Source organism: Ischnura elegans, chromosome 9 (assembly GCF_921293095.1).
Source record: "Ischnura elegans chromosome 9, ioIscEleg1.1, whole genome shotgun sequence".
In the NCBI taxonomy this organism is placed as follows: Eukaryota; Metazoa; Arthropoda; class Insecta; order Odonata; family Coenagrionidae; genus Ischnura; species Ischnura elegans.
In genome coordinates this window covers 80,086,057-80,101,423 of record NC_060254.1, presented here as the reverse complement: position 1 = coordinate 80,101,423, position 15,367 = coordinate 80,086,057, and the positions used below count along the sequence as shown (strand labels likewise).

The 15,367-nt window shown below is 35.7% G+C and overlaps 1 protein-coding gene and 1 pseudogene across 6 annotated transcripts in view; one reads left to right on the top strand and one right to left on the bottom strand.

Moving 5' to 3' along the window:
• Nucleotides 1-15,367, bottom strand: part of LOC124164834 (AP-1 complex subunit gamma-1) — a 92,205-nt gene that overhangs the window by 26,123 nt on the left and 50,715 nt on the right. For all 6 annotated transcript variants that reach the window (XM_046542036.1, XM_046542033.1, XM_046542035.1 and 3 more), the window contains 3 exons: nt 11,742-11,888; nt 11,321-11,559; nt 10,266-10,342 (listed from right to left, as the gene is read on the bottom strand). In XM_046542036.1, coding sequence (XP_046397992.1) covers nt 10,266-10,342; nt 11,321-11,559; nt 11,742-11,888 — 463 coding nt within the window. The remainder of the gene's footprint in view (nt 1-10,265; nt 10,343-11,320; nt 11,560-11,741; nt 11,889-15,367) is intronic.
• LOC124166150 lies at nt 12,744-12,856 on the top strand (annotated as a pseudogene).

Below are 15,367 nucleotides of genomic sequence, written 5' to 3'. Positions count from 1 at the left end.
ATAACCAAATGAGGTTCACCACTGGCTGCTATGTGGTCATTTCTAATCTTCAAAATTTATGTATTACTCATCTTTACCAGTAAGTCTCTTCAAAAAGGCATTCATGACAAACTATCTTACAAGTTGACTAGCAAATAAACACAGGTACAACAAATAAAATTAAGTATGCCAGTACAAGGGAAGACGAAATACACCCTTATATAATTCAAAAATTCCAAAGAGTAGCAATACAGCCCCTCATTTTCACATACTTGTCTATGAATAAATATTCAGATGATAGCATAAGGTTGATACAACTAACTCTTACCCAAGAGGCACTCTTGAATAAGGAAAAAAATCATGGGGAAATAGGGCAAAATATAAGCAAAATTTTAAGCACCAAGCACAACAACTTAAAATTTTTATCAATGATTTTTCCAAGTAGTCCACTGTAAAATTGTAAAGGCAGGGAAAGTAAACTCACTGCATAAAAAAACAAGTCTGAACCCTAACATCAAACAGTGGAATCATTCGGGATGATTCATTTTAAAAACCTTATCAAAATTGTACATCGCGTACTATGGGATATGATTACTCAAAAATGTCCACAAATTCATCCATTCTATCTGTTTTGATGCTTCAACTTGATACATATTACATAGGTAGAAATTATCTATTAAAGAAGGCACTAAATTATAAACGCTCAACTTGCAGATTTTGGATTCTTTGGACAATATCTGAGACAACAAAAATATATGCAGTCACAAGCCCTAATTGCTTGCTACCAAGCACTTGACTATCAAAGAAGATAACTAAGTCTTAACAAATAAATACATGAATGATTCCACAATGAAAATGAAATACACACCACTTTAAGACACCAGTCATTATTTCAAATAATTTTTATTTGAATATCCACACCATCTGATTTTTCATCATAAAAACATCTTCTACCATAGGATAAATTACTTAAAAATTATTAGTATTAATGAAAACTGGTGATAAAGGGATATGTGATATCAGCAAGCATAGCTATTAGATATTTGGCTGTCTACCATTCAACAAAAATGTGGAATAAGGTGTTGATCAAGACCATGAGAAGGAGAAAATAATTGAAGAGAAGATGAAGGTAGAAGCTAACACATGAGTAGCTGACAGGCACTCCCCCAAGTCAGGCAGTTTGCAAAAATGGTTGGGTCTCACATGAAGGTTTGCAAATTTGGTTGGTTCAATTGTTATATTCAATTATGTTTTTAAGGAAACTTATCATTGAAAGTAAGAACTAAAACGTGCACAATGCTGATGCCTCCACGAGAACAGCACTTGGAAGGATGTATCTATACTTTCAAATGCACGCGTGATTGGCTGTTCCTTTTCTGACTCCCTGTTGCATGATGACATTCACATTTTACACATTCCAATTATATAGTAATTGTCAATTTTTTATTCAGCTTACGTTTTTCCATAAATGCAGTGAAGCATTACTAATGATACAACCTTCAATATGCATTTAATAAAAAAAAAAAATAATTGTGGTACTCAATGCGTGCAAGTTTGATGTAATCGTGGGTAATAGTTGCATCAGGATTAAAGAGCCATATTGAAGTTGAACGACTTGCAAAGTGTTCGGCATTTTTTAAATTTTAACTGTCACTTATATTTAAAATAGGTTGAAAAATGCATATTCAGTATTCGGTAATGCAGTGTTCAATATTCAAGTGAGGTATTCAGAAAATAATCAAATATTCTTATTCGATATTCAAATTTAAGAAAAATGCTATTCAACCCATCTCTACATAAAACTGTTTGATTAGATATTTCATTAATACATCACTTATGGCCGTAAATTTAGTGAGATTATATATTACAAAACATTAAAACCCCACTATTCATTTTGAATCACTTGGTATTTGGGGCAATGGAAAATGGGACAGAATGGCAATAACCCTGTTAAAAGTTTACGTGGTTCAGAGAAGATAACTCTAAACGAGTCCTCAAAGCAAACTAAAACAACACAAAAAAGTGAAAATAATTTATTCTTGCTGCTTCATATGAATTAAGTAACACTGATAACATAATTAATAATTTCCTTGAACTCAAGATGTTTTCCAGGAAGAGTTAGTTTGGACAGAAGACATAGCTTATAAAATTAAAGTTTGTATTTCGTCATCAGGTTATTCCAGCCTACACTCCCCTCAAGATCTGGAACTGAATCTTTCTGAATGCTAAATGGCCCTGGACGTGATCGTGAGTGTGAAATCTCAAGGAAATGGTCAAGGCCCCTCATTTGGCCTCTTTCATAATCATATTGAAATAGTCTCTACTTTTTATGAAGCTATGTCTGCAGGTGACTGAAAGTACATAGTAGGAAAAAATAAAATTTAGTTCATTTAGCTTTGAACATTAATTTCATTGATTAAAAACCTGATTTTCACATTTCGAGTTCTGTGAAAGCAATAAAAATACGAGAAAAAGGAGCTTATAGTGCTGGTTGCATTTGGCCTAACCTTTTGATTGAATTCTGAAACAATAGGAAATTTAAAAATCACTCACTGCATTTGTTTTTCAACTATGTTTCTAGACAGATTTTATAAATTTTACAAGTGGCCATTGGATATCCAGAAAAAAAATAGGATTTCCTGACTGCTAACAACAAGATTTTGACCAAACATACACATATGTACAATATGCATTAAAGGTTGCTACCAAGGAAGCTCACCAAGGATAAATATCGGCAATGAGTTAATGCAGCCTGCCCATTTCTAGAGGAGCAGTAAGAATAGGTAATTCAACAACTGCAGTATGTGGTGGGAATTCTATGACATGGGAATATGAAAAATGCTACGCCATGTAAAAAAAGTGTAGATGGCAACAGGGATTATGCACAAAAATAGAAAAAAACTGTGAGGTCTCCAATGACATACATATTTAATTCATATATTCAATAAATTAATGTTTTTTTGGTGACATAAATTTGGAGACCTAATTTTTCCGACCTGTAAATTGATTCGTCATAAATATGGCACAAGATAATCAGAAAACAACAACATAAAGTTTATCAATTATGAAAAATAATACTTGTCAAACCAGTGGTTCCATTATTTCAGGCAAGTAAAACATAATGGAGAACTACAGCAGTGTATTTTGCACGCACGTAAGCAAACATCAATCTAGATCCTTTAAGAAAAATATTACATGCTCGGCATCAAAAACAACTTGAGAAGTCAAGAGGCAACCAAGGAGCATGAAACTTTAGCAAGCCATTTAAAATCTACGCAGCAGTACAAAATGAAATGCTTGCCAATAATGATACTGCCCTATCGTACACATTGGTGTCAAACTCCTATTCTTTCCTGCGTTAGTAGCTTCACTACATTATGCCCACACGCAAGGCTTTCATGCGCTAAGTAATCTAATTATACAAATGGCAACATTTTATCATGGTGAGTCATGAGAATCATTAAATTTGTGTGCCCCACAAAAGCAAGTTGCAATTACTTCAGTCATTTGATATGTCATATATGTATCTCCATGCGAAGGCTCGTGTTTGAGATTTGAGCAGGTCGTATCTTGACTAAGTCACTTCAAGAGTGGGCTGAAGACTGGTGTTCCCAAACTTCAGAGTAGTGACCTTATAGCCATAAAAGAGAAATTTACAGACCTCAGCTTGAATAGGAGGCATTGAACTTGCTGTGAGACCAAATTTAGTCATGCGTCAACCACCTTTAGGGAATTGAATTCAGTCTTAGAATGGACGACAATATGGCAGAGGATCCAGGAACCCAAACAAATTGTCGCTGGACAATAACGTGTACAGGGTCAAAAATATCAAAAGAAATGATGTAAGACAACGTATGTTCTTCTTGCACCCAGGCCCTCAATCATAGTTAGTGAAGTATGCTGGAGCAATTAATTCAAACAACAGCAAGAAAATCATTGAAATTGAACAAAACAATGAGTATTTCAATTGAATAGGCAAGTAAGCTGCAGAAAAGGAAAAAAACCAAGGACAAAACTGCATTGAAAGTGACAGAGAACATGTTAAACATGTTTTTCAATTAATGCACTCGGCTTCTCCCTCCATTACATGTATAATCAGCACCCTGCTATCATACGATTCCCTACATAACAATCACAGATGATGCCACCCTATATAGAGAAAGTGAGATGTAGCAGATATGTAATTGTTTTGTCGCCATATTATCTCTTTCTGCCTAGGTTACAATGCATTTTATGAAGATGGTACGTACACTACGTCTGGAAAAACCTTGCAGGTCCTAAAGGATTACCTACCACATATCATTAACCCACCAATAAAATGGGTGTTCCTACCTCACTCAATAGTGGTGGTCAAGCTAGGATGTTTTTCTTTTACAAAGAACAGTGGTTACCATTTAGAGTTAAGGAATAAGAAGTTCGCATTATTACCAAGGATCCAAATTAAATGTTTGATTTATAAAAATACTTAAAGAGGACAATGGGATTGTTATCTCAGTCCAGAAATATCAATTCCTTAAAAGAGTTTGGCATATAGAAGATAATGTTAAGTTGCAACAATAAAAGCATCTCCTTTTACCCATTATCTCACAAGTTCAAAATAATAAATTTTCCAAGACCTACTTTTTTCAGTAACACCCACTTTTCATGACTAGGAAAAGAATTGCTTGAAAAACATTAATATGTATCAATGAATCATGCGAGCACCATATAAAATGCTGAGGAGTAGGGTAGAAGTACCTCTCTTAGCACAAGTTCACGATGCCATCACCTTCTCAGTGAAAGGGATAAAGGCATACATTTTTCAACGTGAATAGCTGGAAAAGTAGGCAAAGTATTGAGAAATGGGAAATAAAAGTTCTTTCCAATTTTCAAACTTCTTAATTCCCACTGAGGGACAACATTAAGTATTCCTGCACATTATGAATGGAAAACTTCGACTAAAAATTTTACTCGAAGAACAGACCACAGAAATCCTACGTTCATACTCCACATTAACTTGAGCTTCACATAAAGGTACACACCTAAGTCTCAAGGCTTAGGTATGTACCTTTATGTAAACTCTTTCTTAACTGACACCATAATATAATAACTCTTGAAATAGCTTCATGCAGGACCTTCTCAACTAGCACAACAGTACACTCCATGCATGTGCAAGATATTTAAGTTCAACAACATAAATGCAACTGGACAATTATACCCAACCAACTTCCATGAAAGATGACTTAACAAAGTGATAGCAAAATCTCCTACTATACTCAGCAATGATGAAGAGTAAAGTATAATTAGAATTTAAAAAAGTTATTATTGGATCCAAGGAGAATGAACACTCAATATTAAAAAAAAAAGAGAACTTCTCTCATGACAGTCTTATTACAAGCTTACGCTAGTGTAACAAAAGCAAAATTGAAAATAGCTCCTGAGTTACAGTGGAGATTACTTTTTGAAACTGCACATTATTTCTTTCGGCCTTGATGCTCATTTTATATCATTAATAAAAAAAAGAAGGGATCAAAATTGAAGGGGATAAACGCAACAAAGTGCTTCACTAAAGACTACCCAAATAGTAACTATTTGCATGCCTAAAAAGCCAAACTTTGACAAACTAAAAGAAACATTAATACCCTCAGAGTTTAAATAACCACGGATATTAACACCCAATGTTGTATTACTAGCTTAAATTTACGAGACACATAGACAAGCACCTAATGATACCAATAAACACCAGGCATTAAAATGAGGTGTTGTCCTCCAGATAAATTTCTCCTGTAATTTTAGCAACAGAAATATATATCTGAAACATTGTTATCCAGCATAATTAAAGGCACTAAGGTTCACAGAGATGTAACACTTCTCCTTCAACTGATATTTGTCAATGTAGTTGGCTATTATGTATAAACAAATTACCTAAGTTTCACACATATAGAATGACTTTTAAGGTAGCTTGAGCTTTTAGGCTACCAAAAACTAGAATTTTACAAGATTTGAAAATGATAACGTCAACTCTCTTCAGTTGCAGAACCAGTTCAAGAATTCCTAATCTAAGATAGTTCTAATATCAACATAGGGATGGACCAGAGGAAATGATGAAATATCCTGAAACAATTTAAGTGCCTAGTCATGATTCCATTCAAAAATTCACGTACTGGTAAATTCCCAAGACAGAAGCGAGGGGATGGGCAAGGGACGTGGTGCATTCTCTAGCAATAAGCATGTCACAACTGTTTGATGAAATCTCATTCAAAATGGCCACTTCTTTAACATCTTTTTTGTAAGGGAAAATAACCATCAAATTCCTAAAACTGAAATATCCAACTGTACGTGACAGAGACTGCTATAATTCCATTTTAATGTTCGGAAGCCTGCACATATTGGGACAATAATAAAATAACTACAAAATAGTCAAGTAGCCTAAAAGCAGAGGGCATTCCTAAAACAGATGGCTCTTCTTACATCTCAAAGTATTTGCGTGTATTTGGGAAGCAATTTATTAGGACTTACATTTGGAGCATACTTCTTTATGGTACTGAGAAATTAACGATAACAGCAGCAGAGAAATCAAGATTGGAAGCTTTCGAAATGTGGTGTTATAGAGGAATGATGAAAATCATACGTATAGATCTTGTGAGTAATGTGGAAATTCTAAGAAGAGTAGGAGAGGAGAGAAGCCTTTAGAAAACCTTGTGTGGAAGATAACTTTTAATTGGCCACATCATAAGACATGATAGCCAAATGAAAATTATTTTTGAAGGACATTTACAAGGGAAGATTGGCTGACATATGCCACCGATGAGATACACTGGAACCTCAATTTATTGTTCCAGCATTGATCGTTTTTGCACTAATATTGTCGTCTGGTGGTGTTGCTACACAACTGAAGAATTTTTATGCATGGGAACGACCCCAGCATGAGTTTCTCCAAAGGGCACCTCAACTCCAGAATATTTATCACCAAGAGTTGATAGTGTAGCTGATAACCTTAATGTCTGCCATAGAAACCTGGAAAGACCTGTGGGTCGTTCTAATAAATAAGGCATATTTTAACGCATACGACTGAAATTTGCGAGCAACCAGAAAGAAAAACCAAATCACTGAGCTGGAGGATAAGAAAATCAGTCAGCCCTAGTTTTTCCAAAGTGATTTCTGGAGCTATTTTAACAACACTCCATTTCTAAACACACTAGCTCCCACATTTCTCTTAAAACAGCTGAGTGACAGCCAGTTCTTAGTTCAACCTGTGAGGTTAATTGCATCGTGATACTCAATAATGTTACCATTTTCATTGCTTAAAAGAGAATTTCTACTGTCAAAGAATTCATTCTGAGGATAACATATGCTAATAAGGAACAAGAAAGACAGCAGTAACTACTTGTGACTCATTTGTAGCAAAGTATTTCTCAACTGACTATGGGAAGGTTGTGATTTGAGGAAAGGTTTAAGTATTGGTAGCAGTTCGCAGACATTAGAAACATAAATACCAACACAAGCACTCTAATATGCCAACCAAAATTGAGCATTTGTACAAACAAATAAGTCTTCTAGAAGGAGAGAGAGCATGAGAATTGCAATAAACCCTGACCCAGATGTAATGCAGTAAAAGAGTCAGCCGAATTCCATGCCTAACACCAATCCGAAAATATTTATATCAATTTTTTTTACCTACATCGAGATCACAAATTCGAACATTTTTCTGAGCCAGATACATTTTCCAGTTAACTATAACCTAAGTTTCAAAGATGAACTGAGAGCAGTATAGTGAGTCCTCGTTTAACGTCACTTACCGTTCCTGAAAAATGTGACGATAAACGAAATGACGTTAATCGAAGCCTAATATCCCATAAGAAACAATATAAAAAGTGAATATCGGCTCCTAGACCTCACAATTCCTACGTGAAAAAAATGTTAGCGTATCATATCTGGGGCATTTTTTTACGGTGGGAATTCCAAACTATCGCATAAATACGAGTTCCTGTCTTCATCGATGACAATAGCAGCAGTGACGTAAATCCCTCTCCATTTTTGTATCTTCCAGCATTTGCTTTTCGGCTTCGCTATGGTGGTCGCCCGGGCGAGCGTCGCCTGGGCATCATCATCGCTGAAACATCGTCGCAGTTACAGGAACCAAAATTATTGTGAACTCGGCAAAAAAAGTGACGACAAAATCTCCGAGTTCTACACGGAAAAATGCCTTGAAATCACTTTTTAGGTTCCTGAAAACCAATATGTCAAGTAAAACCTTGCGCACCTACGTAAGAGTTCATTTTTGCCAAAATTTTTGCTAATACCGTAATCGCAATTAAGAATAAACACACCGTTCTACACTTTGCTTTGACTGTATTACCGCCCACAAAACGAACAACCTGCAACGCCCGCCGCTTCGCCTTTTTTTCGCGTGAAATTTAAAAGACTTGACGTTATCGTGAAGCGTAGGTGCAATAAACGAATGACGATCTCAAAATTTTCGTGACGTTATCGCGAAATGACGTTAAATGGCGTGACGTAGAACGAGGACTCACTGTATTACTCAAAACAAGGATCAAATCAAGAGGCAAATCATCATGGCCAGAATTTGCACTAAATACTTCTCCTTCAACTCACATCCACATAAAACTTCAATCGTTTACATTCACACACTTTGATCTACCAGCTTAAGTTTCTGTTCTGTATTTCCTTTCACAAAATTTCCTATCAATCAGTAATTCATAATTGCTGAGCAACAACCAATATTAAAGATACAACAAAGGGCCATATTTTGAATCACAAATCAAGATTCACAACTTAAATGTTTCACAAGTTGATGGAGCTTATTCAATGCAAATAATCTTAAGGTACTTCTAAGAACACACTGACTGATAAACAATTTTGAGACCAAACAATGCTTGTATCAAATGAATGGTGCAAGAGAAAATAAGAGATAGGATGGGACTTCAACCATGATTAAAAAAATGAAAATGATCTTGTGTCCTCTGTTTTCAGTAAGGATGGTCGGATCGGATAGCTCGGATGCAAATATCCGTGGATATTGCCCTTCATCGGATACCTCGGATCCAAATATCCGCTGAAATATGCCCTTCATCGGATACATCGGATCCAAAGTCGCGGAAGACATCGGATCTGGATCCGAAATTTTAAATAATAGCTTCAGTGAATGCAACTCCCCATAAGGGTGGAAAGAGTCCGATTCTTTCTTTGAATGCGCCGTCGCATGCGATTCTTGTCCTACTCACGAACCGTTTTGTTTGGAAGCTCTCGCAGAGGTTACGTAGGAGAATTTCAGCCACGGAAAATAAAAAAGGCAAAATATGACTGGCACATAGAGTGAGTCTTCCCAAGAGATTGAACAATCAAGAGATTTGTTGATTTAATTACAATCACTTGTTATGTTCCTGCCTCAATGGAGGCTGTGTAAAGTCCTTGCCAGCCAACCCAGTGGTTGAATGGGACAGTGGTGGAGAGCAAGTTCGAATCCTGCCTAGGTCGGTTCTATCCCCATTCCATAAATTAATGTGCAAATCTATAAACTGGATTAAAAGAGAGAACTTCAAAGAGCTATATTCAGTTGATCAGCAAAGACAAAATATTTGTGATTATTTATTATTAATCAAGGACTATCAGATATTCTATTAATTTCTGCATAACTTATGTATCTGGCTTCTTCTGATTCGTCAGTCCCAGTACGTGCAGATGTGGTTTCACACACTTTTCCCTTGATTTTTCCAATTATTAATAATTTTTCTATAAGCTTTGTTTAGCTCTAAGTTGTATTTGTCATCTATTATTCGAAGAATTTTATCTTCTTCATCAGGAAAATGATCACAAATGGATTATTTACCTGCTTCAATCATTTATTTTGACTTAGTAATGCACAACTAGAGAATATTAGGGCTGCAAAATATTTGAAATTGACTTCTACCACTTACACCAGATGAAAAAGCTGGATGCATGTGTTGCTTTCACTCAATAAGAGATCAAATTCGCCTTAAGTCACGCTTGACGGATTGATTTAAGTTCCTTCACTGTATTTTCAAATGAACACATTTTTACCCATTCAAAATGTTGTTCTAAACCTCTAAGTGAAGAAAAGCATTTTTTCACTGATGCCTTCAGAAAAACTTGGTAGCATTAAGAAAGTAACATTTGGATTCCACATGAAAAAAATACCTAATTTTCAGAAATGGAAATAAGTCATGAATTGAAAGAAAATGTTCCCCAAGCAGTACAATCCTTAAATATGTACCTATTTATTGTTTTGACCAAACAACGTATTAAAAAAAATGGTTGATACTGACCTTCTTAAAATGAGCAAGCGTATCAGGGCTGTGTTCACACATCTCCGTGATCAAGGTTACACCAGTTATTAATACACCTGACCAAGAAAAAAATTAAGAATAAAATTCAATGAAGACGAAAAACAGGCATAATTAAAATTGCAACTAGTTTGAAAAATTCACAAGTAATAACCAAGTGCCTGCCAACAATCTGCATACAAAAAATTAGGTAATTTCCCATCTCCCCTTCCACAAACCCCATCTTATACACATTTTAGACTTCACCTGGCATATTCCCAAAACATTTTACCCAACTATTATTCCTTCTGGATTTCTCATCTGTTCACACCAGGAATGGACTGATACAGGAAATTGCTGAAACTGATACAAATATGAACATCTTTTCTCCTAGCCCCAATAACACGTCTGATACTTTTTCACTGTAGATGTAATACCAACTCAATACTCCACAGCCAAAATTTTTAGCCTGGCTCAAACAAATACGAAACCACATTACCTTAACTCTCATTATCACAAATGTAAGAACATGAAGTCATAACATCATTAGCCCACTTGACAGAGGCGTAGTCAGGGGGGGGGAGATTTGGGGGGGTCGGATCCCCCAAAATATAAAAACAATTCTTTTTCTTCATAAAAGAAAAAAATATCTAAAAATCATTAGTTTACAAAAGACTTCTTCGACAAATGAAGTTTTTTTGATGAAAAGTGTTAAAAATTAGTTTAGGAGCCTGTTTTTCAAAAATTTGCAACCATGGTTTTGGACCCCCCGAACGAAATTCCTGGCTATGCCACTGCCACTTGATATTTTTTATTCCACAATTTACGCAGAAAATCATTTGTATGGCAAAAGAAATGAAGTCTGCAAAACACAGAGCAAAACTCAATGATGGCATTTGACAACAGGGAACTCAAGTAGTAAAGTTTAACATTTCTTTCTATTGGCCAATCAGGTGGTAAAAATCAGAAAATTAAAAGTAAAAGTATAAGGTTTGGTATCAGCCAATCCTTACTTTATTTTATCAAGTACTTAATGATTTATAATAATGACATCTCACCATGATTCTTCTCTGAGAGTAGTGAACGCGTGGCAGGTAAAAATATCTCAAGGAGGTCTGGAACCCTGCGTAAGATACGTGTGGCACAGAGTGCAGCCTTCTTCCGTACATATGCATTGGGAGATCGAAGATGGCGTTCAACCTCCCCAGCAAGATCACGACCCATCTCCGCTGATGCAACAGCACCAAGGGTGCACAAAGCCAGCCCAACAACAAACTGTGTGGTGCTTCCAAGATCACTGTGAAATAAATAAAATATAAATAAATATTCATTGATTATAGGCAAGATGTACTATAAAAATAGTATTTGAAGTACTTCTTGACTGGTGAGGACAAATCAAAACATGAAGTCAATTAAAAATCAAACTATAACCTGTACTAAAGAATTACTAAAATATAAAAATTCTAAGTCATAACTTACTTTTTCAGACAATTTGTGATAAGTAGATGCACATCCTGTCGCTCATCTAAGAGAAGCATGGCACCAAGATATCCAATACGCTTGTCGGTAAAACGTGGAGAAGCTATAAGTTTCAGACATTCCAACTGTCCAAAATGGGCAGGATATCTATAAAAGAGAAATTTTATTAAATTATCTCCAAGACAAATCCATGCGGCTAGGAAAAATAACTTATGAATACACAATAACTAACTTAGGAAAAATAATATAGGAGCAGAAGATGGACTGTGTAACCATAGTGTTTTCTGACTCAATGAAAGTCTGCTCCCATTGCTTCTTGGCATTATCCAGAGCTGCATTTTACTAATTACCTGACACTAATACCAGTAAGTTATTCCAAGTAAGAAATTGAGACTTCTATTTAAAATTCAACCAAAACTTTGATTTATAATGCAAAGCCAAAAAACAAAGAATATGGCTCAATACTAATGCACTCTGCGGTCATTAACTCAATGATGTGCATACGAAGATTGCTCTCTCAAATTTTTGGATGAAGACGATGATTGTTTTTGGTTAACACACTCAATGTGGGCCTGATTTTCATTAAAGTCATCAAAATAGGCTGTTAGCATAAGAAAGAAAAATAGAGGGACGTTTCCCTGCCATAACTTCCATTTAAATACAGATTTTTTAAAATGGCACACACGGGTCGAATGAGGGAAGCCTGCTGAAGGCCATACACTCCATCTCAACTTGGACAGGACCACGTTGAAAACAAACCGCCATATTGTTTGTTCAAATAAATAAATTAAAACTAACAATCGTAGTGAGGAGGCAATAATGGTAGTGAGGGATGCAGAAGGGAAAACTAACATAGTCGTGTACGGAGAGAACTAAGAGATAGACGTGTTCTAAAAAGATCGGGAGAAAAGCTAACATACTGGTGTGTTGAGAGAGCTAAAAGAGAGACATGTTCTAAATAGATCGGCAGAAAGAAGAAAAGGATGCAAAGAAATAGGAGGTACGGTAGAACTCAAGTCAGTTCGTATAAATGTTTCGCCTTTTACCAAAGATTTCCATTGGCAGGAGTTCAGTTGTATTTATAGACAATTTTTGATTGTGCACATTGGAACAGAAAGGGAAATTACTCAATATAATTGTATAACATCAGATTGTAAATTGGGCCCAATTAGTTTTCTTTACGGCATTTAGAATATAATTTGTGAAAAGTGATTTTGGTGCATTTTATTTCTTAATTAAGTGTATTTCTGTACCCCAGGGTAACACAAAATAAGAAGTGGAAGGTGAGTTTCGTAACAACGCCAATGGATTGCTCCACACTGAATGTGTTAATTCGTAATCACTGACATGTGTTGGCTGCCATTGTGAGTGATGTTTAAATATAAAAAGTAATCCTTTGCCCATCAACTGGCGAATTTTTTTTTGACGTCAGCCATGTCGCACGTGCAGCTAGATCAGCTCGTCAAAATCGCAAGTTAACGCAAAATAAGGAACTTGCATCGGTCGTCGATTGCTCTAAAAACTATTTTGAATAAGTAAAATGGATATATTGGCCCGCAAAAATACCTAAAGTTTCTCCATTCATCATCAAAAGAAATAAAAAAATTGACTAAAATCGAGAAAAATTTCTCTGAGCCGACCACTGCACGAAGACACCCGAGCGTTGCCGAGGTCAGGCGTGACATCATAGGTGCCTAAACAACCGTAGGGAGTTGGTAAATACGCTGAGTGCATGCTGTAAAATTTGTTTTGAGGGAGTATTTAGCCGCTCATCGTCACTTTATTTTGTTCTGTTATACATGGGCAAGTTTACCTATTGCTGTTGTGCCTCGATTATTATTTGGGATATCAATGATGCGACATCGGGATGATGAAGGACAAGCGTTTCACTTCGTATGTTTTAGTTATCAGAAAAATGGATGAAAACGTTGCCGCTCATTCGAATAGTACACCTGAAATTCATCTACATCTACATAATACCGCCTAAAAGGCTTGTGGCAGGGGATGTTTGGGCACCAAAAATTGATGCCACAACCCTCGTAGAATTTGCTATGACAAATTATTGCTAAGCGTCGGCGGCAAATCGAGATGTAAAAGAAACTTGTAATACAGGAGGATAACGTAAGCATACAAGCTGTGCTGTTGAATATGGCAATGCCGTACTAGCGGAGAAGGTAGTCCTATCCATCCGACAGTACGAATTCACAGCAAAACAGTCTACACACAATCCACATGTGAGATCACGAATCGGTTCCGCTGCCAACACACACAAGCTTCAACCTATTTCAATAATATAGGTTAATCCATAAACAATACAATAGCATATACCATAAAAATAAAGTGGGAAATACGCAAATACAATTACCATAAACTGGAAGTCACTACGACTCTTATATTCATCACGTACAACTTACAATAATAGAGCTCGTTATGATGAAAATGACTATTTATTCAATGATTTAAAGCCTTAAATTAGCTCACGCAAGTGACACAGGTGTCTTTTCTCACTAGTATTCGTTGAAATAATAGAATAATAAACTTCACACACAGTTTTGATCTCGATAGCTTGATCGTGAAATGTCATATCTACGGTGAACAACAGAGGTGAACACGCCACTGACAATTTTTACATTACTGTTAGACATTTATCGATAGCGTAATAGCACTTTTTACAATGCAATCACGATGGAACACTAATAACTCTTGGCCGATATTTTTCAACCTTGTCAAACTTTGTGCATTAATACCTCTGCCTTGTGAAAATAACACTATTTTGGCACAAAAAATGTTCCTAGATGTCTCCAATCAGCGAGCAAAAGTTGCATTGATTGGAATTCACCTCATAATTCAAGCACAGGCAGTCCTAAACGACGAATTCTCCGGTACCTACAAATAAATGGATGAAGTTATTGTATATAAAAGCAAAGAGGGCATTAGTAAACATCATAATTGTTCTAATTACATACTTAAATGAATGATATGCCATCGATAACATCAACTTGCAAGTAACGTATCCCCCTTCCAACGGCCGTAGCTCAGACTCCTACAATGTTTTTTAGGTATTATAAAATTTTTGGTTTAACTGCTACAAGCGGTTTTCTTTGTTGAATTCAGAAAATAATTTTCTGTTCGCCTGTGAAATAAAAAAAACAAGTTCCCAATTGCAATGCAGTGTTGCATTCTGCAGGATAACCACTCTTCTTGATGCTTTGTAAAGGTTTATTAACTTATGAAAAAGGTCTCAGAATGCAATTTGTTCGTATTTTGACTTAAGTATTCAGGAAGACATGAACACTCAATTGCCTCATGCTACAGCCAAGGAGTTGTCATGCTACAGCCAAGGAGTTGTGGATATAAGTTGTTGATGCTGTACGGTCATGAAAATTGCTTTTTCTAGGATCACTTTTCAAGCAGATGACTTCAAAGCCAAATGAGAGTATTTTAAGATATTATTTTGTAAGAAATTTACCTATTTAGTTGCAAAAAAATCTAGAGAGTGACATTAATGCTCAATTTTGTTTAAATGATAAGAAGCTATTGCGTTTCAAATAAATCTTTCGTCAATTAGATTTCCATCGACCTATCCCTAGTAGATGCAATTGTTTACCAGGTTAATTACAATTACA